A 22,801-nucleotide genomic window follows, 5' to 3' on the forward strand; every position below is an offset into this window, starting at 1 on the left:
ACTTGGCTTGTTAGAAAGAGAAATAGAAATAGGCAAAAAGGACCTTGCTTGAGCTTTCCAAAGCAAACAGAAAATCCAAGTCATAAGAATGATTTTGAGGGGAACATGCCAGCTGTTCTCTCAAAGTGCTGAGAGAAAGGGAAAGGGGATGAGAAGTGCGTAGAGTTAACCTTATGGCTTGTGATTCCTCTTTGGTGGACATCGGTGGAGACGCGGTCAAGGAGGACATTACCTGAGTCTGGATACGGTTGAGGCCCCTGAACCAGAGGATCTGTCCACGGCGCAGCTCGCGCTCGGCGTGGTCGATCTCCTCCATTTCCTCCATGTCCTCCAGCTCCTCGTCAGGGATCTCCTGCCTCTGGGTGCCGTGGCCGGCAGACTTCAGGAACCTCAGACTTTTGGTGGGGATGGATGAGATCAGCTGGAGGGAGGAGAGGGGCAGAGAGGTTAAGAGCTTATCACAGTCCAAACCGTGTCTGCAATATTGGACCACAAATCCCATCTCTATCACAGAGGACTGACTACTAACATACAGACAGCATAGGCACAGGTTACTGGTATATATGCAATGACAGGCTGGACTGCAACAGGTGCACAACAGGCAGCCTCACACAATGCGCATCTGTTAACCGAACAACCAGTTTCCACAGGAAGTCAGCTCGGAAAATAAATGTGACTGATGCAAAAGTAATGGGTTGTTGTCTGGTGACTAGAGTTGCAAAGGGTCGGGACCTTTTTCAGGAAATTTTCCATGGGCAGTTAAGCCCAGGAATTTGGGGAATTTTGCTTAAATTCATAAAAACAAAGTTTGCTTTATAACAGTAAACTTTTTTTGTGGGATATACAAGGCAATTCTAGGTCTTGTGGCATATTTTGGTTAAACTATCGCCAATTCAATGGAATTGCAGCCCCCTGCATGCACAGTGCACACTTCCATCACATGCACAGTGCACTCTTCCATCACATGTACAGCTGATTCTCAAGATCTTGCACATCAATGAGATGCTATTGAGCCCACACTACTACACTGTCTGAGCCAAGGACTACATGCTTTCTGGTAAGTTTTGATTACAATACTAGGTGGGGTGAATATATTTTACATGACATTTTTGTTAATGAGTAAAATTGTAGCCTACAGCAAAGTGTGTTTAAATAATTTGTAACCTGTTAAGTTTCAGATAGTTAGTTTTTGCTACCATGTGGATTTTAGCTTGCTAACTGAGGAGTGTTAATTCACCTGTTTCCATACATGTTTCATTTTAAAACATTTATCTTATAAAGAGTTGTTTAATCTAACGGCTTAACTATTTATCTGTACATGGAATTGTATTCGTTTTTTAAAAACTAATTTTTCCTTTTCTTTACAGGGAATTAGCTGCAGTGAAATGTCTCCACACATCAGATGGTGCCTGTGGCGTCACAGGCACCATCTGATGTGTGGAGACATTTCACTGCAGCTAATGTTGAAGGAAAAGCTGTGTACATTTGCAAATACAGTGCCAAATCATATGTAAAGAATGCAAGAATCATCTGGCCAAGTGCATAAAGTTCCCTCAGTGCTTACAACAAACAAGCTCTGACAAAAGTCCCTCTACTTCTATTAGAGGTGAAAATTATGAATCAGACACCTTATCGATAGCAACAGCTCATGGTCCTCCTGGAATCAGATTTTTTTTTTTACTCAATGGAGGAACGTAGTCAGAGAAATGCTGATGAATGTCTTGCTCGAGCTGTGTATGCAACTGGTTCACCTCTGATGCTCACAGGCCATGTGTATTGGAAGAGATTGCTGAATGTGCTTCGCCCAGCATACACCCCTCCAACCAGACATGCTTCTACTCATTTGCTGGGTGCAGAGTTCAACTGAGTTCAAGTAAATCATAGAGAAAGCAGACTGTATTGCAATCATCTCTGATGGGTGGTCGAATGTTCGTGGGAAAGGAATAATTAACTACATCATCTCCACCCCTCAAACCAGTATTCTACAAGAACACAGACACAAGGGACAATGGACACACCGGTCTCTACATTGTAGATGAGCTGAAGGCAGTCATCAATGACCTCGGACCACAGTCGGTATTTGCACTGGTGACAGACAATGCTGCGAACATGAAGGCTGCTTGGTCTAAAGTGGAGGAGTCCAACCCTCACATCACACCCATTGGCTGTGCTTGCTCATGCATTGAATCTGCTCCTCAAGGACATCATGGCACTGAAAACAATGGATACACTCGACAAGAGAGCCAAGGAAATGGTTAGGTATGTGAATGGTCGTCAAGTTTTAGCAACAATCTACCTCACTCTACAATCTACCTATCTACCTCAGTGAGAAGAATAAGAGCACCACATTGAAGCTGCCCAGCAACACCTGTTGGGGTGGTGTTGTCATCATGTTTGACAGTCTCCTGGAGGGGAAGTCTGCTGATATGGACAGCCCCATCAAGAGAATCCTCCTGGTTGAGATATTTTGGGAGAGAGTGGTAAGCAGCCTGAAACCGATAGCAGTAGCCATTGCACGGATTGAGGGAGACGATGCCTGATGTTCAGATGTAAGAGAAGAAATCCATACTGCCCAGCCCACTTCACTGTTGCAGAGGAAACTGAACAGAACAGGAAACTGCTGTTCTGAAATACATCAAAAAGCGTGAAGACTTCTGCCTGAAGCCCATACACGCCGCAGCGTACATGTTGGACCCCAAGTATGTCGGCAAGAGCATCCTGTCTGGTGCAGAGATCAACAAGGCCTATGGTGTCATCACTACAGTGTTTGCCACCTTGGCCTGGATGAGGGCAAGGTTCTTGGCAGTCTGGCGAAGCACACTTCCAAGCAAGGGCTTTGGGATGGAGATGCAATGACAGTCGTGCCAACATATCTTATCAGCCACCTGGTGGAAGGGACTGTGGATCTGAGGCGCCTCCATTATCCTCTAAATCCCACCAACCTCAGCCACCTCAGAGCACAACTGGCCCTTGTTTGGGAACACACACCAAAGCACGCAACAGGCTGACCAATGCAAGGGTTGAAAAATTGGTGGCCATCCGGGCAAATCTGAGGCTTTTTGAGCCTGACAAACCATCCTCAACAAGGTTGGAAAATGACAGTGAAGATGAGGCCTCCGAGTCTGATGTTCAAGAGGTGGACATTGAGGTGGTCCAGGAAGAAGACATGGAAGCCTGAGAGGAAGACAACCAAAGCTTTAGTTGTTTCTAGACTATAATTTTACAGATGCATGTTGAATATTTTTGGGGGGAGATGTGATGAATCTTTGGGGATCATTCAATATTCCCTTTATTTTGTTGTTCAGTGAAATCATCCCATGTGAAGAGTCAACTCATTTAATTGAAGTTAAATTCTTAACAAAATATATATATTTGTTCTATTGGAAGGATTTAATCATTTGCAATTATGCCTACTTATAGTAAGGAAAAAGGGTTTATGTTTCTGTCTCCATATGATGTGGTAAATATATCCAATGCAAAAATATCTACATGGTATTAATATTAATTTGCATATATTCCCATGGAAAGTTTCCACCTCTGAATATTCCCCAAAATGTGCAACCCTACTGGTGACAAAGCAATGTTTGGTCTGTGATCATGTCCGGCCATTTACTTGCTAGGTCAGCATCACAATATGCACAACTAATGACATCACAATCCACAACATAAAAAAAGGTCAACAGGAAATTGTAATACAATAGATATTTCAGAAATAACATGACAGCGCTCAAATCAGGAATTCTAGATCCTTCTGTAAAGATCATCATCCAACTAGCCATTTCAATACAGTGTGGCAATTCAGCTACCCAACACTGCCACATTGGGGCAGTAGTGTATCCCTGACGGATGGGGCAGTGTTGGAAAGTTACAGGTGACGCACTTGCAACTCACTGTGTGTGTGTGTGTGTGGGTCTTCTTACCTGACCCCAGAGGAGACTGCTAAAGCCCAGAAAGGTGCACCATAGCCACTGGTCGATGCTCAGGCCCACGCAGCTGAAAGGTTTGCCTCCCCACTGCACTATGACTATCTGAGAGGCCGGAGAAGAAAGAAACATATTTAGGGGTCAAGCTCATTTTCATTCACGGTTTCTTGGTTTGCTGGTAATTCCATTTGACAGATATGCGTGTTATAACAGGTTTCATGTGTACCATGTATGAATATGGTTTGGGCTTCGTTTTTATTGATTCTTTATTTATCCAGGTGAGAGCCATTGAGAAGACTCATTTAAGGGAGCCCTGGCCTTTTTATATATGGCGAAGAACCCATCTTCCCTAAACATCTGAAACCCTCTTCTAAGAGAATCTTAAATGAACCCTAGCGCTGGATTTGCTGATCACTACTTTAAATGAGGGAAAATGTACTCACTACGACTGTGATGTGGTTGTCTCACCTAGCCATCTGAAGACAAATACACTAATTGCAAGTCGCAAGTTAAATGGTGCCTGTTTAAAGCAGTGAGCAACTCCAGCAAGCAGACATGCTACAGTCTGAAGACACTAGACACCACAAGTGTTACCTGGATGATAAAGGTGCCAAAGACGATGGAGCAGAAGATGAGGTTGTTGAAGATGCCGTCGAAGACGTTGCGCTCGCCGTGGATCTTTCTGGCGTTGATCTCGTTGAAGAGCTGCAGTAGGACGAAGGTGTTGAAAATAATGGTGTAGTGCTCCGAGGGAGGCGAGTGGAGGGGTGCATACCGCCCGCTGTCGATGTCAAAGATCTGCTCACCTGGGAGGAGAGAGAGAGAGGAGAGAGACGGGGGAGGTGAAGCGTTGACCCACTACCTTTTTGAAATATCTTTATTTTATCTAGATCACGTGTCAAACTCATTTCAGAGGGTGTCTGCGGGTTTTTGCTCCTCCCTTGTACTTGACTGATGAATTAAGGTCACTAATTAGTAAGGAACTCCCCTCACCTGGTTGTTTAGGTCTTAATTGAAAGGAAAAAACTAAAACCTGCAGACACTTGGCCCTCTGTGGAATGATTTAAAGGTAGACTCAGTGTTATGATGTAGATGCAGAAAGGAAACAGTATGGTGGGTCAAACTACTAAGAACGTTGAAGCATAAGGCTCAACTTCACCGCTGTTTTGGTCCGGTGGCTACCACGCACTAACAGCGTTAAAACGAACCCTTGCACATGTGCAGATACTGTGTGAGAGCCAAGTGCTGCATCTTGCTCAGCTGCTCGCGGTAGTCCCATTGAGATCAGAACACCTCTTTCACATCAAAAGATCAGCAAATTTCACTTAAACGTTCAAATGTTCTCAGCCTTCTGCCGACTGAGGTTAATCTGACATTGGACAGTGAAATGTGTTGTTTTGCAGCCGTTGTACACGCCCTTGGAGCAAATTAAGGTTAAGTGCCTTGCTCAAGGGCACATCATCAGGGTCTTCACCTTGTCGGCTCAGGTATATGAACAAGCAACCTTTCGGTTACTGGCCCAACGCTCTAACCGCTAGCCTATCTGCCGCCCTAGTTAAGGTGGCAGTAAAGATGACACCATCAGAGAGCCAGTCGATCAAGACCGCCTAATACCCATGTGAAATTCCATGGCATATGGTAAGTTGTTTCAGCTCAGTGTGCAATTAGAGTGAGATGCAGAGAATGAAAAACACACACGCTTCTACACAGACACACTACTACTTTACCTACGAAGAGCAGGGTGAAGATGATGATGAGCTGGTAGACTCCGTGGCCAAGGATGTTCTTCATCATGGTGCGGGAGATGAGGGGCTTGTTGCGGCCGTAAGGCTTCCTCAGCAGTAGAGACTCAGTGGGGGGCTCAGTGGCCAGGGCCAGGGAGGCAAAGGTGTCCATGATCAGGTTCACCCAGAGCATCTGGACAGCTTTCAGAGGAGAGTCCTGGCGGGAGAGAGGGAGGTAGGAAAAGGATAGGGGGAGACAGAGGGAAGAGAGTGGAAAGAGGAGAGATACAGAAAGGGGGTGAGAGCAGGACAGAGTCAGAAAGATTACTCATGCAGTCAGTACTACTTACATAACATCCTCCACACTATCCCAACGTCAGACTGTAGACACACTGCACAAATCCAACCAACGCATTCAAAGAAGTGCAGGCCATAACACGAAGAGCAAATGCTGCCTGAGCAGTGATCATTGAAAGCTAAAAGACTTCAGTAGCCCACACACGGCTCAGAAATGACACAAGCGGCTATACAGGTGTCCACTTGCTGACTCACCAGAGCTATTTGGGCTCCAGTAGAGGCAAACCACTTCACACCAGCAGAGGAGCTAGCGAGCTACAAACGTCCAAGAGCAAATGCTGCCTGAGCAGTGATCATTGAAAGCTAAAAGACTTCAGTAGCCCACACACGGCTCAGAAATGACACAAGCGGCTATACAGGTGTCCACTTGCTGACTCACCAGAGCTATTTGGGCTCCAGTAGAGGCAAACCACTTCACACCAGCAGAGGAGCTAGCGAGCTACAAACGTCCATATACACATTGACAGCTTAGCATGCTAGCAAAGCAGCTAACTTCATACATTGTGCAGCTTAGCATGCTAGCAGAATGGCTAGCTACACACAGATAAACACATTCGCATCTACACTAGCATTCAGTGTGTGTGTGTGTGTGTGTGTCTCTTGACCCATGTGGCCCTCTAGTAAATGCTCAGCCACTCATCACTCATTATCTCAAAATTACAGCACTGTTGGATAATGCACACAGCTCAGGTCCGGAGCTTTAAATAGCTGTTTGTTCCGTTTCTATTGCAGGCCCATTTACCATTGTTTTACGCCTGGATGAGCACTAATTTGGCGGCTGCTGTGACCAACAGGTCAAATAGGGGCGGATGATTGCTACCTCTAGTCAGAGAACCTGAAAAGCAGCTCTGATCCAAGGGAATACATTAGAATAAATTGGTTGCTCCATTTTGTACTGCCTCAGTCATTGTGGATACACACACACACACTCTTCAGTCATAGGTGACAAATCTTGCCATTCAAGCTAAGGGAGGATAGATCCTGGTGCTGCTCCTAAGAACCAAACCCTCTAGTCCCCTCTGAATGCAAATCAAAACCAAGAGCACAGCGCTTAGATTTTCTGCATTTCACATACAATGAGTCATATCAACGCGCGACAGAGCTGGGGTGCTGTGCTCTGCTTGTTTCAGCCGAAGGTGGGGGAGGAGCAGGTGTGTGTGAGTCTGTGTGAGGCATGGAGGGAGAGAAAGTAGCCAAACCGACACGCACTAGTTAGACAATCTTGTTGCTGCCATAGTTTATCTATCACACCATCTGGTGAAACAGATGTGTAGGCTACATGCCAGTCCTTTTTACAGGTGCTCACATAACTGTCAAAACTTGTATTAAAAAATAAATAATTACTTTTTTTCCCTCTCATTTAACCAGGCAAGTCAGTTAAGAACAAATTCTTATTTACAATGACGGACTAGGGACAGTGGGTTAACTGCCTTGTTCAGGGGCAGAACGACAGATTTTTACCTTGTCAGCTTGGTGATTCGATCTAGCAACCTTTCGGTTACTGGCCCAACGCTCTAACCACTAGGCTACCTGCCTCCCCAATGGTCTATCTTGTAGGCTATGTAGCAATGTCAGACAATTTCATTTCATTTCAGACAAATCTTTTTCAGTATTAAAATAGGCCTATATTCTTCTTACAAATGAATACTCTCCCATGTAATGGAATGGCACCATCCGGTGGGATATCTGCATAACCGTGCCCATCCCTAGTTTGTGTGTTACCTGCGTGATGCAGGCGCCGGTGAAGGCCACGATGACGGCCACTACGTTAACGGTGAGCTGGAACTGGAGGAACTTGGAGATGCTGTCGTAGACGTTGCGGCCCCACATCACCGCCTTGACGATGCTGCTGAAATTGTCGTCCGTTAGGATGATGTCAGATGCCTCCTTGGCCACGTCTGTGCCGGCGATACCCTGCAGGTGACACACACACATTAAGTTCTATATTGAAGTTATGCAGAGCCGTGGTCTAGTGTTAAAGCCCTCCGCTCTGGACACACATATTTCTCTCCCCGGAGACAAGGGTTCAATCCCCACTCCAAACCTTCATACCGTTCCTCATATCCCCGTCTACCCCTCTGTCAACTCATAACGGTCTCATTAAGTCAAAATGCGTAAGAGAAACAAGAGTTCCATATTCAAGTAGTCGTAGCCCTATACACATGTAATTGCGGTGCAGTACGTTTGTTGTTACTGTTGATATGTGCCGATATGTGGTGGCCATTGGTCACTAGAGTGTGATGTTATCAGTCAGTCAAATTTGTTGAACTTTAGTTCCACATCTTTCTCTCTTTTTTACACATGATTACATTAATTGTGATGCTTTGTAAACATGCAGTAAATTAAATCCATTAAGTTTACAATGCAAAGATCGTTTTTGACTCCCCATATAAAAAGTGCAGATTAAAGTTCCATCATGATCGTTATCTGACTCACGGTTATCTGGGCAGTATGAGATTCCATACAGTACGGGCAATCATTTACAGCCAACTAGTATCAACATGTTACTTAGTGATAGGACTGGCAGAGAAATGAGTCTCACCATGGCGAAGCCGACATCAGCTTTCTTCAAGGCGGGCCCGTCGTTGGTGCCGTCTCCTGTGACTGCTACCACCTGCCTCTGTTCTAAGACCGTACTGTCAATGATACCTGGGGGGAGAGAGAAAAATATTACCAAATAACACATTTGAAACGACGGATTTCAGGACACTGTGACTTGTGAAAATGACATTTTTCATTTTCATCCTGAAAGAGCAAAGCGAAGTACCTTTGACTAATGTGTGCTTGTCGGTGGGTGAGGATCGTGCAAGTACTCTGAGTTTTGGCCAGATCTTATCAATGCGCTCTTGTTCAATCTAGAAGGGAAAAATGAGACTAATTAGCCTACAATCCCAATTCTTCATCTATCAACCTGTTGAAGGAATTCTAAATTCCTGCGTTTTATTTCCCAATCAAAATTAAACACTCTGTCAATGCATTCGAAGGGTTTGTAAGACCCTATATTTTATTAGAATGGATAGAGCCCCGGTCTTAAAAGTCAGGTAACAGCGTTTAATTCAAGAGAGTACTAAGTTCATACACATTTTGCCACAGGTTATAAACTGACAATGATGTCAGCGTTTTCTAAATGTTCCGTCTATTCTTGACACTGGTAGAAAGGCTCTATAGATCTCAAGCCTTCCCTCCTTGCCTAGAGCCAAGGTCAGTCAGTGTAGATTAGCATTCTAGACAGTCTGGAGATAGTTCATTCATTTGTACAAAGGAACAGACCGTCATTGTACTAAACTCCTGACTACATTATATTCAATACTGAGATCAACAGAGAAAATTCATACATGTACAGTAACATAAGTCTTTTAATTCATCCTGATTGAAATGTATACATAATTATTCATTATAGATAAAAATTCCCTTAACACAACCATGTTGTTAGCTCGTTACATTAGTCCATCAGGGCCAACTAACCCTACTAGGTTAATTAACACTGAAGTACAATGTCAAACAGGGTCGTGTTCATTAGGTCACACAATGGAAAAAGGTCTCAAACGTTTTGCAATGGGAAATGAAAATAAGTTTCTTATTTGGTGATAATGAACACGACCTAGTTGATTGTGTTTTGGTGTAAAGCCACAACAATATATTTAACCCACCTCTCCCTTCTCGTTGCGGATCCGTCGGTTGAACTCCTTGCCTTCCATGCACAGGAACTCATCTCCGGGCTGCAGGATGCCACACTTGGTGGCGATGGCGCGGGCCGTGTTGATGTTGTCCCCGGTTACCATGCGTACCGTGATCCCGGCACGCTGACATTTCTTGATTGCGTCCGGGACCTGGAGGGGCGGAGAGAGAGAGAGAGATGTTAATGTGACTGACTGGCTGCGAAATCCGGGTTTCCCGACAGCTGCAGGACTGTCCTAGCTTGCAGAGCTCAACCCTAGGCTCAGCTCAGGGAGTGTACACAAGTCTTCAGGTCTAGGGCAAGGTCACTGTACGAGCAAACCACTTCTGTTCCATAGGGAACAAGTCATCCTCAATACACCATTTGGTTGCAATGGGTCTTTAACTTTCACCATAACAGGAGCTGTTGATAGACCATGTGTGAGGCTGACAGAGATTAACCATTAACTAGGACCCAGAGTTGTTCCTAGTCAGTAGCCTCTCTGAATGCCACATATCTATACTGATAGGAACACACTTCGGGGTCAATGGAAATGTCAATAACACAATAACGCTGATATTTGCATACAACTGTGTGCAGAGGCTTGCTTCCTTTTCACTAGCCTCATGCCCTAGAAGCCATGTCGGGTGTGTGGTAGGTAAAGTATATCAGATTATTCCACTGTATCTTTGCGAATGTCAGTCTGCTTGTTTTGTTTGACTGTGGTCCATAAACTGACCTCGGGTCTGACTGGGTCCTCGATGCCCACCACACATACACAGGTCAGGCTGGTGAGGATGTCGTTCTCCTGGTCCCAGTCAGGCTCGCCCTCCGAGACAGGGAAGTCGCGGTAGGCCAGGCAGATGGTGCGCAGGCCCTCTGAGGCCATGGGCTCAATCACCTTCTTCACCATGTCCTCTCTGTCCCGGGGACGAAACACCTTGGTCTCGCCGCTCGCCGTCAGGAGCTTAGAACACCTGGTGGTGGGGGAAAGAGAGAGAGAGGGAGCAACGGACGGGTGTGATGGGTTAGACCCAGCGATGTGATAACACACAGCAGGAAGCCTGTTTCTCTGACTTCGTCCCAAACGGCACCCTAATCTCTACATAGTGCATTACATTTGACCAGACCCTATAGGTGGGTAAAAAGGAGGCATGTTTAGAGCCATTTGGGAGGCTTAGACTCATTTCTCCGGTCCTGTTTTTAAGAAGCTATGTTAAGGGGCTTGGTGGGATGCACTTGAACTACTTAGCGCCTAAGCCGAAAACAATTCCTTTGCAAGCCTGCCTGGCCACCTAGAACCCATGTTAAGCTCTTTGAATGAGAGGTGCTTAGTGCTCTACCAAAGGTGTTCCATGTTTGTATGAGGTGATAACCTGTAAACTATCTGTATTTTATTTTTATTTTTTTACCTTTATTTAACCAGGCAAGTCAGTTAAGAACAAATTCTTATTTACAATGACAGCCTAGGAACAGTGGGTAAACTGCCTGTTCAGGGGCAGAACGACAGATTTGTACCTTGTCAGCTCGGGGGTTTGAACTTGCAACCTTCCGGTTACTAGTCCAACGCTCTAACCACTAGGCTACCCTGCCGCCCCGGTATAGAATATCATTGGGTATATATGCCACTTAGTTTGGACTACCGGGTCTGCTAACTTACTGAATGCATACATTTTAGTATGTGTGTGATCCAACAACCTTGGCATTGCTAGCACAACGCTCTTTTCAACTGAGCCCCACAGAACCATATAATCCATACAGGGACTTAGACATACACCAATTTACACTTAGTTTACCATTGATATCAATGTCTGACTAGTTAAGATTCACCCCACACCGAATACTGAGAGCAGCTTGATTTAGCTTGAAACCCAAACCTACTTCTTAAGGAGGATCTCCGAGGCTCCCTTGCTGAACATGCGGAAGCTCCCGTCGGCGTTCTTCAGCACGGTGCTCATGGACTTCCTGCAGGAGTTGAAGGTGTAGACCTTGTAGAGCTTCTCCTCAGGGATCTCGTTGCGGATGGCCTGGTAGTCACGCTTCAGGTCATTAGCGAAGCCCAGCAAGGCACATTCGGTTTTGTTGCCCACCTGGCGCGGCAGACCACCTTCCTTCTCCGGAGACTGGTTACAGAGAGAGACACACCAAGTATCACGTAAGGGTCGTGTTCAGTTGGCACAAAACAGAAGAAACCGGTACCAAACGGAGTGCAATGAGGAGGTACCGTCTGTACTTGCCCAACAAGAAAAAAAGCTGGTCTCCCGCTGGAAAATCTTTTGCTACGGCATGGCCTAATGATTAGGACCCAGGTCATGTTGGAGACTATTAACAGCACATTCAGTCATCTCATACTAGTGATTTGTTACTGACATGACATTTACAAGCAAAACTCCTACCCCACATTTAATCATCAACTACATCTATTCTAAACCCATCAGTGACTGCACATTGATAGCACACACACACACACCCGCCTGTGCAGTACACCATTTCTCGAGGCAACCTCCCTCACCATAATGTTGGTGGTGTAGGCGCTGTTGACGCTGATGCCCAGGACAAGGATGTCCATGATGGCGGCGGGGATGAGCTGTGGCTCAGGCACGTTGCGGTAGTGCTTGTCGGCCACGTAGGCCTGCACCACCGTCATGCGGTTCATGGTCAGCGTGCCCGTCTTGTCCGAGCAGATGGCCGTAGCGTTGCCCATGGTCTCACAGGCGTCCAGGTGACGCACCAGGTTGTTGTCTTTCATCATTTTCTGTTAGGAAGAAAAACAGGGGGGAGGGAGAGGGGGAGACATCATGAAAAAGGTCATTGAATTAAATATGAGCTGCAGAAGGTAAATATGAGCTGCTGAAGGGGGTCAAAAGCCTAAAAATAGAAAGGGACGGTTTAACTAAGCTTTTTCATTCAACAGTACTGCAGTGGCATCCTCTCCTCTCTGCATCAAAAGCTGCTGTAGCTTCTAAGTCTACAGTGGTGTGAGTGGGCTGGATAATGCCTTAGATACTGGGCTAGGGTCTACTACTGATATTAGTAATCAACCTGTTGGCCCAACAACTCCAGTTAGAAGGATCATGACACAGCCAACTGGCTTTAATGTATCATGGAAGGCTAGCCTCTTAAAGCTACAGTCTTAGCTAAGTGAAGGGCTAACTGAATGAGGGCTAACCTACTATGTAAGCGAATGAAGCTTGAGTTAACAGGTTAAGCTCATTGGCAGTGTGGGTCTGTTCACACTGCTCGCGGTAAAAAGCTACACAAGGAAGTTAACTGATGAATTGTAACCTTGCACAGCCACAATGGCTGGGCGATATGTTTTCAAACTTATGGGTGAGTCATGATATACACTATATATATATATAAATAAATAAAAGGTATGTTAATACACCTTCAAATTTGTGTATTCTGCTATTTCAGCCACAAATGTTGCTGACAGGTGTATAAAATCGAGCACACAGCCATGCAATCTCCATAGACAAACATTGACAGTAGAATGGTCTTACTGAAGAGCTCATTGACTTTCAACGTGGCACCGTCATAGGATGCCACCTTTCAGTTCATCAAATTTCTGCCCTGCTAGTGCTGCCCCGGTCAACTGTAAGTGCTGTTATTGTGAAGTGGAAACATCTAGGAGAAACAACGGCTCAGCCACGAAGTGGTAGGCCACATATGCTCACAGAACGGGAGCGCCGAGTGCTGAAGCGTAAAAAGCATCTGTCCTCGGTTGCAACACTCACTACCAAGTTCCAAACTACCTCTGGAAGCAACGTCAGCACAAGAACGGTTAGTCGGGAGCTCCATGAAATGGGTTTCCATGGCTGAGCAGCCGCACACATGCCTAAGATCACCATGCCCAATGCCAAGCGTTGGCTGGAGTGGTGTAAAGCTTGCCGCCATTGGACTCCGGAGCAGTGTAAATGCGTTCTCTGGAGTGATGAATCACGCTTCACCATCTAGCAGTCCGACGGATTAATCTGGGTTTGGTGAATGCCAGGAGAACGCTACCTGCCCGAATACATAGTGCCAACTGTAAAGTTTGGTGGAGGAAGAATAATGTTCTGGGGCTGTTTTTCATGGTTCGGGCTAGGCCACTTAGTTCCAGTGAAGGGAAATCTTAATGTGACAGCATACAATGACATTCGATATGATTCTGTGCTTCCAACAGTTTGGGGAAGGCCCTTTCCGGTTTCAGCATTACAACAACCCCATGCAAAGCGGGGTCCATACAGAAATGGTTTGTTGAGATCGGTGTGGAAGAACTTAACTGGCCTGCACAAAGCACTGATCGAACACATTTGGGATGAATTGGAATGCCAACTGGGAGACAGATCTAATCACCCAACATCAGTGCCAGACCTCACTAACGCTTGTGGCTGAACGGAAGCAAGTCCACGCAGAAATGTTCCAAAATCTAGTGGAATGCCTTCCCAGAAGAGTGGAAGCTGTTATAGCAGCAAAGGGGGGACCAACTAATTATTTAATACAAATAGTTAACCTTGATTTTTTTGCAATAATCATGGCTTTCAAGTCTATGAAATTGCCATTTTGTAACAAATGTAACCAGAAGGATAGGGTTGCAAGATCGAATCCCTGAGCTGACATGGTACAATCTGTCGTTCTGCCCCTGAACAAGTCCGTCATTGTAAAAAAGAATATGTTCTTTAACTGTCTTGCCTAGTTAAATAAAGGTAAAAAAATATATATATATATGTGGATGTGGATTATGCATGGTTCTTTTATACATACATACATACTAATACATACATACATACATACATACATACATACATACTACATACATACATACATACTACATACATACATACATACATACATACATACATACATACATACATACATACATACATATACATACATACATACATACCTCCATAATACATACATACATACATACATACATCATACATACCATACATACATACATACATACATCAATACATACATACATACATACATACATACATACATACATACATACATACATACATACATACATACATACATACATACATACATACATACATACATACATACATACATACATACATACATACATACATACATACATACATACATACTACATACATACATACATACATACATACATACATACATACATACATACATACATACATACATACATACATACATACATACATACATACATACATACATACATACATACATACATACATACTACATACATACATACATACATACATACATACATACATACATACATACATACATACATACATACATACATACATACATACATACATACATACATACATACTACATACATACATACATACATACATACATACATACATACATACATACATACATACATACATACATACATACATACATACATACATACATACATACATACATACATACTACATACATACATACATACATACATACATACATACATACATACATACATACATACATACATACATACATACATACATACATACATACATACATACAACCATACATACATACAATACATACATACATATCATACATACATACATACATACATACATACATACATACAACTAATACATACATACATACATACATACATACATACTACATACATACATACAATACATACATACATACATACATACATACATACATCATACATACATACATAATACTACCTACATAAAATAAAGAACCATGCATAATGCACATCCACTAATAATGACTAACTTCTTACAACAGGCATTATAGAAACCCAACACAGGTCTCATAAACAATCTCTCAAGCACAAACCTACGTGCTAGTGAGTAGCCAACTAATCTTTATATTTCCTCCATATATTCACAGCCCTGACAGACACTCCATATTCAGACACCTACAACCAATAAAATGGCTTATTGTCTGGTATAGTGCTTTTTCCGCAGACCCCGAGGCGGAAGGGGAACCTACTTTGACGGAGTAGGCCAGGGAGATGGTGACGGCCAGGGGAAGGCCCTCGGGGACGGCCACCACCAGCACAGTGACGCCGATGATGAAGAACTTGACGAAGAACTGGATGTAGATGGGTGTGCAGTCCTTGTGCCAGGGCAGGCCCTGCACCCAGAAGGTGTCCACCACAAACAACACCACCAGGATGATGACCGTGATGGCAGACATCACCAGGCCTAGAGAGAACACAGTAGTGAGACTCATCACTCTTCATCCACAATATAAATCAACAGGAATGTTATCTTTACGCCCATTCTGTTGCCAAAACGTTTACTGTCAACGGAAAATGTTTTGCAACCAAAACTAAAGTTTCTATTGGACAAATTAAGGTACATCCCTTCAAGTTGTTCTGTTAGTTTCCGTTTGGTTCTTAAACAGTTTCCGATGCAAGTGGTAATGAATACACCCCAGGTCTTCCTACTAGACTACAGAGTACCGACCAGAACCTCAGAGAGCGCGACCGCAAGAGAAAGGGGGGAGAGAGAGCGAAACCGCAAAAGAGCAGGGGGAGGGGGAGAGAGAGAGAGAGAGAGAGCGAGCAACGGGGGAGAGGGGATAGAGCGGGGGGGAGCGAGCAAGGGCGAGAGAGAGAGAGCGCGACGGCGAGAGAGAGAGAGCGCGACGGCGAGAGAGAGCGCGACGGCGAGAGAGAGAGCGCGACGGCGAGAGAGAGAGCGCGACGGCGAGAGAGAGAGCGCGACGGCGAGAGAGAGAGCGCGACGGCGAGAGAGAGAGCGCGACGGCGAGAGAGTGCGAGGGCGAGAGAGTGCGAGCGATGGCGAGCGAGAGAGAGACGGCGAGCGAGAGAGAGACAGCGAGCGAGAGAGAGACAGCGAGCGAGAGAGAGAGAGACAGCGAGCGAGAGAGAGAGACAGCGAGCGAGAGAGAGAGAGACCGAGAGCGAGACCGCGAGAGAGAGAGCGAGAGAGAGAGAGCGAGCTAGCGCGAGACAGCGAGAGAGCGAGAGAGAGACAGCGAGAGAGAGAGAGAGCGAGAGAGACGGCGAGACAGCGAGAGAGAGAGCGAGACAGCGAGAGAGAGAGCGAGACAGCGAGAGAGAGAGAGAGAAAAGAGAAGTTCACTGACCGGCTTTGCCAATTTGTACTGCTAATTTGGTTAGCTTCCCCTGGAGAACGGACTTCTCCTTCTTCTCCTTCAAGTTGGATTTCCTCTTCTCGTCGATGTCGACTTCGTCGCTGTTGAGCGGCTGCATCTCCATGGCGGCTCCGTCCGCGGCTTTAGCTGAGGGGGAGAGAAGAGAGGAGACGTTGACTTAAAGGTTGGACTGATTCAGAGGAGGTACTCCTACTGCAGTTTCAATTACCAGCCCTCAAGTGTGAGAACGCCCCTAGTTTTCATGTTTTAGTTCTAATCAACCGGACTGTTTTGCCAACCAATTAGCTGTTGAATGAACTAGCAGTTAGGAAGGAAAACCAGCACTAGTAGCCTTGCCTTTCTGCCTACCTGGCTCATGTTCAGCAGGCAACAAGCGCAAACTAAGATTTTGAAACAGGATTTACAGGTACAATTTACAATCAAATGGCCCATTGTAATTTTTCTATTTCAAAACATTTCTTACTTCATGCCTACTGACCATAACCTGATTACTGTTCATTCTTGTATGTTCATTTAAAAAAGCAAGTCACTGCACAACTGTTAAAGCAAACAAACTTTGGACATAGAAGTTGAGGGGTGCGGGGTTGAGATAAGCAAGTTGGAAAATCAATGACTAGTAGTTCCATCTCTCCAGTCCTTTTGTGTGATTCAATAAGGAGTCATTTTCAAAGAGACTTAACAGGGTGCCATATTTTTTGCAAACCTTTTCTTTAGGCTTTGGCTTTGATTCACAGAGGAGTGCTTTTGGAAGGGAACTTGGGGTAAAAGTCATCGCAATTTTGAGTCCGGTCCAAAACGTAATTTGTTAGGAATCTAATTACCATATTCCCACTCAGAGAGCAGCAGCCCTGGGATCTGTGGAATCCGCTGGGACAGTGGCAAGACAGACACCATTTCAATTCCTCTAAAGCCCCCTTCCCTCCCGGGTTTGAAAACGTCAGCAGACACCTTGACTCATCTGTCCAAGTAACATAGAAGACGCTGAGCCCCTGGTCTGACGGTGGACAGGCGGGCTAGGCAGGCCAGCAGGGCTGATCTCTTACCCAACTCTCGAAATGATAAAATCATTATCTCTAGCCCTGCCAGGGCTAGCACTGCAGGGAAGGATACCTGTGTCGGCTTTACCACTGTCTCTCTGAACAGTGATTATATACAGTCTGTCTCTCTCCCAGCCCTGGACTGACTGAACAGTCATTATATACCGTCTGTCTCTCTCCCAGCCCTGGACTGACTGAACAGTCATTATATACCGTCTGTCTCTCTCCCAGCCCTGGACTGACTGAACAGTCATTTATTACAGTCTGTCTCTCTCCCAGCCCTGGACTGACTGAACAGTCATTATATACAGTCTGTCTCTCTCCCAGCCCTGGACTGACTGAACAGTCATTATATACCGTCTGTCTCTCTCCCAGCCCTGGACTGGACTGACTGATCAGTCATTATATACCATCTGTCTCTCTCCCAGCCCTGGACTGACTGAACAGTCATTATATACAGTCTGTCTCTCTCCCAGCCCTGGACTGGACTGACTGAACAGTCATTATATACCGTCTGTCTCTCTCCCAGCCCTGGACTGGACTGACTGATCAGTCATTATATACCGTCTGTCTCTCTCCCAGCCCTGGACTGACTGAACAGTCATTATATACCGTCTGTCTCTCTCCCAGCCCTGGACTGGACTGACTGAACAGTCATTATATACCGTCTGTCTCTCTCCCAGCCCTGGACTGGACTGACTGAACAGTCATTATATACCGTCTGTCTCTCTCCCAGCCCTGGACTGACTGAACAGTCATTATATAGGTGTCTGGCTAGACTGTAAACTCTCCTTCCAGACTCATATCAAACATCTCCAATCGAAAATCAAATCAAGAGTCGGCTGTCTATTCCACAACAAAGCCTCCTTCACTCACGCTGCCAAACTTACCCTAGTAAAACTGACTATCCTACCGATCCTCGACTTCGGCGATGTCATCTACAAAATTGCTTCCAACACTCAACTCAGCAAACTGGATGCAGTTTATCACAGTGCCATCCGTTTTGTCACTAAAGCACCTTATACCACCCACCACTGTGACTTGTATGCTCTAGTCGGCTGGCCCTCGCTACATATTCGTCGCCAGGCCCACTGGCTCCAGGTCATCTACAAGTCCATGCTAGGTAAAGCTCCACCTTATCTCAGTTCACTGGTCACGATGGCAACACCCATCCGTAGCACGCGCTCCAGCAGGTGTATCTCACTGATCATCCCTAAAGCCAACACCTCATTTGGCCGCCTTTCGTTCCAGTTCTCTGCTGCCTGTGACTGGAACGAATTGCAAAAATCGCTGAAGTTGGAGACTTTTATCTCCCTCACCAACTTCAAACATCTGCATCTGCTATCTGAGCAGCTAACCGATCGCTGCATCTGTACATAGTCTATCGGTAAATAGCCCACCCATTTTTACCTACCTCATCCCCATACTGTTTTTATTTATTTACTTTTCTGCTCTTTTGCACACCAATATCTCTACCTGTACATGACCATCTGATCATTTATCACTCCAGTGTTAATCTGCAAAATTGTAATCATTCGCCTACCTCCTCATGCCTTTTGCACACAATGTATATAGACTCTCTTTTTTTTTCTACGGTGTTATTGACTTGTTAATTTTTTTGTCCATGTGTAACTCTGTTGTCTGTTCACACTGCTATGCTTTATCTTGGCCAGGTCGCAGTTGCAAATGAGAACTTGTTCTCAACTAGCCTACCTGGTTAAATAAAGGTGAAATAAAAAATAAATATACCGTCTGTCTCTCTCCCAGCCCTGGACTGACTGAATAGTCATTACATATCACCAATCGATTCTATCCCCAGGCTCCTCCCTTGCTGATGCCAGGAGCCACACAGCCAGCATCTGCAGGATGGGTGCCACAATATTCCCAGGTGGTGTGTTCTGCATTTACACAGCCTGTAATCCCAGACTGAAGGATTATTCTGCTCACTCCTGGCAAAGAGAGAATCTGTGCACAAAGGAGCAGCGCCAGGACCTCAATGAACAGGCTCCGCTAGCTAACAGCACAGCTGCCGCTCTGTAGACACTGGCTGACTCAATGGACTTTAGAGAGCTGGGTCTCACGGTCATACAATAGCATGACGCTGAACAGCTGACAAGGTCTATGAGTACTATAGAATGAAGGGTTCAGATTGGACAGCTACGTCCTCAATCAATAAGAGAGAGAAACAGGGAGCGAGAAGGCCAAAAAGAAGATGCTCTTCCCAAAGATTGTTACAGGGCTGTAATCTCCTCGCTAAATCGCCATAGCTGAATTCAACAGCACCTGCCGCTAAATTCTTGGCGAGGCAAGGGAGAGAGGGCGAGAGAGAGAAGGTAACATACTGGCCCAGACTAGACAATGAATGGACCAGTCACAGGCACGCACACTCTGACCCACAAGGCCACAGAGTAGCATGGGGAAACAACCTGACCCGATACAGATTAAGCTACTTCTACTGACACCAGGCTAAGCGACAGATCAAGGTTGAACTAAAATCCAATACTGTTAAATGGGCTGAGAAGGCAATAATGTAGAGCAAAACAGATCAAGGTACTGTAGCAGCGTGCAACCAAGTCAAAAGGAAATGAAAACGCACTCCGGCCTGTTACACTCACCTTTCTTGCGGTTTTCGGCTGCTCCATCTTGCTCTGTGGATGGAAAGTAAAATCCAGAAGAATAGAGTCAGTCACTTATTGGGGAGCAACTTGCAAACGGCTGCAATTCTGACCAATTTAATATACTTCCAATTATGTAAATCTCCCATTTTGATTTGATACCGTGAGAGATGCCAATAATTTTTATGAGAAGCCAAACAGATGAATGCTGGGATTGCATTATGACACGCACATTCTAAATCAGCTCCTCCAGCCAATAGGCCATTCTTACACCTTCGCCTCATACCAAACAAGTCCACACACACAATAGAACTAAAGCCAGCCACTTTCATCATAAACAAACACACCGAAAGCCTGAAAATGTATCCACATCCTACTAAAGTATATTAAATTGTTTCAAAACCCTGAAACTTATGCACACATACTTGTGTGTATGTGGAAACCCCTTCAAATAAATGGATTTGGATATTTCAGCCACACCCGCTGCTGGCAGGTGTATAAAATCCAGCACACCGCCATTCAATCTCCATACATAGACAAACATTGGCAGTGGAATGGCCTTACTGAAGAGCTCAGTGACTTTCAACGTGGCACCGTCATAGGACGCCACCTTTCCAACAAGTCAGTTCAAATTTCTACCCTGCTCGAGCTGCCCCGGTTAACTGTAAGTGCTGTTATTGTGAAGTGGAAACGTCTAGGAGCAACAAAGGCTAGGCCACACAAGCTCACAGAACGGGACCGCTGAGTGCTGAAGCGAGTAAAAATCATCTGTCCTCGGTTGCAACTCGCACTACCAAGTTCCAAACTGCCTCTGAAAGCAACGTCAACACAATAACTGGTTTCCATGGCCGTGCAGCCTCACACAAGCCTAAGTTCACCATGCGTAATGCCAAGCGTCAGCTGGAGTGGTGTAAAGCTTTCACTGCCATTGGACTCCGGAGCAGTGGAAACACATTCTCTGGAGTGACGAGTCACACTTCATCATCTGGTAGTCCGACAGATGAATCTGGGTTTGGTGGATTCTAGAAGAACACCACCTGCTCCAATGCATCGTACCAACTGTAAAGTATGGTGGAATAATGGTCTGGGGCTGTTTTTCATAGTTTGGGCTAGGTCCCTTAGTGCCTGTGAAGGAAAATCTTAACGCTACAGCATACAATGACATTCTAGACAATTCTGTTCCCAACTTTGTAGCAACAGTTTGGGGAAGGCACTTTCATGCTTCAGCAGGACAATGCCCCCATGCACAAAGCGAGGTCCATACAGAAAATGGTTCGTTGAGATCTGTATTGAAGAACAAGACTGGCTTGCACAGATCCCTGACCTCAACCCCCATCAAACACCTTTTGATTCCACCATCTAATGGAATGCCTTCCCAGAAGAGTGGAGCCTGTTATGGCAGCAAAGTGGGGGACCAACTCCATATTAATGCCCATGATTTTGGAATGAGATGTTCGACCAGCAGGTGCCCACATACTTTTGGTCATGTAGTGTATACACACACACGGCCTTGATTGAATAGAACTACAATTGCTGAACAAAGAATGGCAGAAGGCACTTGGCTATATGTAGAACAAACACTAACAGCATATATCCCATCGTGAGCTGAAAGCACTCAATACAAGTCTGTCGACTGCACAGGCACAGCAGCATTGAACACGGCAACAAGTGCTAAAGTAAAGCCTTGCCAACTATTCCCATTGAAGCAGCAGCTCTCCCAAAATAAGTCCCACCACAGCTGAGACCTGACCTGTGCTCAGCTTAGCTCTAGTTCAAACCTCTCTCCTCTGTCAGCTCAGTGCCTTCTGCTCTGCTGTGTGAGTAAGTGATTAGTGGTGCTGCCGTGTACAGCCCAGACAGAGGCCACTGATTCTCTACCTGTCTGACTCTGCTTTCTCACACTTCTCTGCACATCAACTGCATCTATAGAAATTCAACAAAAGACTGTTGAGAGGAAAACTTCGTTCTCTGTGACTGGCAAAGGCATAATAAAATGATAAAAAAGCAAGGGTAGAGAAAACTGAATCATGAATTTATTCCGTCGTGCTCTGAAATGTCAACGTACTTTTCTTCTCTTTCTTCTCCTTCCTCTCCTTCTTCTTAGCCTCCTTCTCCTCCTCATCATCGTCGTCTTCCTCCGAGGCGCCCAGTAAAGCGAAGATTATTCCAGTTTGAGAGTTCTCCCCCACGGCTGTGACCAGCATTTTGCCGGAGCCCTCCATGACGTGAGTGCCTGCAGAGGGTAAACAGAGGGGGGCATCATACAACTGATGCTTACACTGTATAAGGCCTCTGCTAGGGCTTTTCCTTACTATTACTTAACTAAAGCCATGTAGACTAGGACTATGCTAACATTTTCCAT

General features: G+C 45.3%; 1 protein-coding gene across 1 annotated transcript in view; it reads right to left on the bottom strand.

Moving 5' to 3' along the window:
• The window catches only part of LOC109876613 (plasma membrane calcium-transporting ATPase 1-like), a gene marked incomplete at its 5' end in the record, with an annotated part of 32,820 nt that overhangs the window by 5,201 nt on the left and 4,818 nt on the right, over window positions 1-22,801 (bottom strand). The window contains 16 exons of the mRNA XM_031819090.1: window positions 233-421; window positions 3,921-4,028; window positions 4,518-4,729; window positions 5,651-5,864; window positions 7,727-7,918; window positions 8,547-8,653; window positions 8,772-8,859; window positions 9,655-9,834; window positions 10,402-10,639; window positions 11,544-11,785; window positions 12,175-12,417; window positions 15,633-15,847; window positions 16,758-16,913; window positions 20,440-20,472; window positions 22,318-22,362; window positions 22,505-22,672. Of these exons, the coding sequence (XP_031674950.1) occupies window positions 233-421; window positions 3,921-4,028; window positions 4,518-4,729; window positions 5,651-5,864; window positions 7,727-7,918; window positions 8,547-8,653; window positions 8,772-8,859; window positions 9,655-9,834; window positions 10,402-10,639; window positions 11,544-11,785; window positions 12,175-12,417; window positions 15,633-15,847; window positions 16,758-16,913; window positions 20,440-20,472; window positions 22,318-22,362; window positions 22,505-22,672 (2,630 nt within the window). The remainder of the gene's footprint in view (window positions 1-232; window positions 422-3,920; window positions 4,029-4,517; window positions 4,730-5,650; window positions 5,865-7,726; window positions 7,919-8,546; window positions 8,654-8,771; window positions 8,860-9,654; window positions 9,835-10,401; window positions 10,640-11,543; window positions 11,786-12,174; window positions 12,418-15,632; window positions 15,848-16,757; window positions 16,914-20,439; window positions 20,473-22,317; window positions 22,363-22,504; window positions 22,673-22,801) is intronic.

Source organism: Oncorhynchus kisutch, unplaced genomic scaffold (genome assembly GCF_002021735.2).
Source record: "Oncorhynchus kisutch isolate 150728-3 unplaced genomic scaffold, Okis_V2 scaffold1829, whole genome shotgun sequence".
Taxonomy (NCBI): domain Eukaryota; kingdom Metazoa; phylum Chordata; class Actinopteri; order Salmoniformes; family Salmonidae; genus Oncorhynchus; species Oncorhynchus kisutch.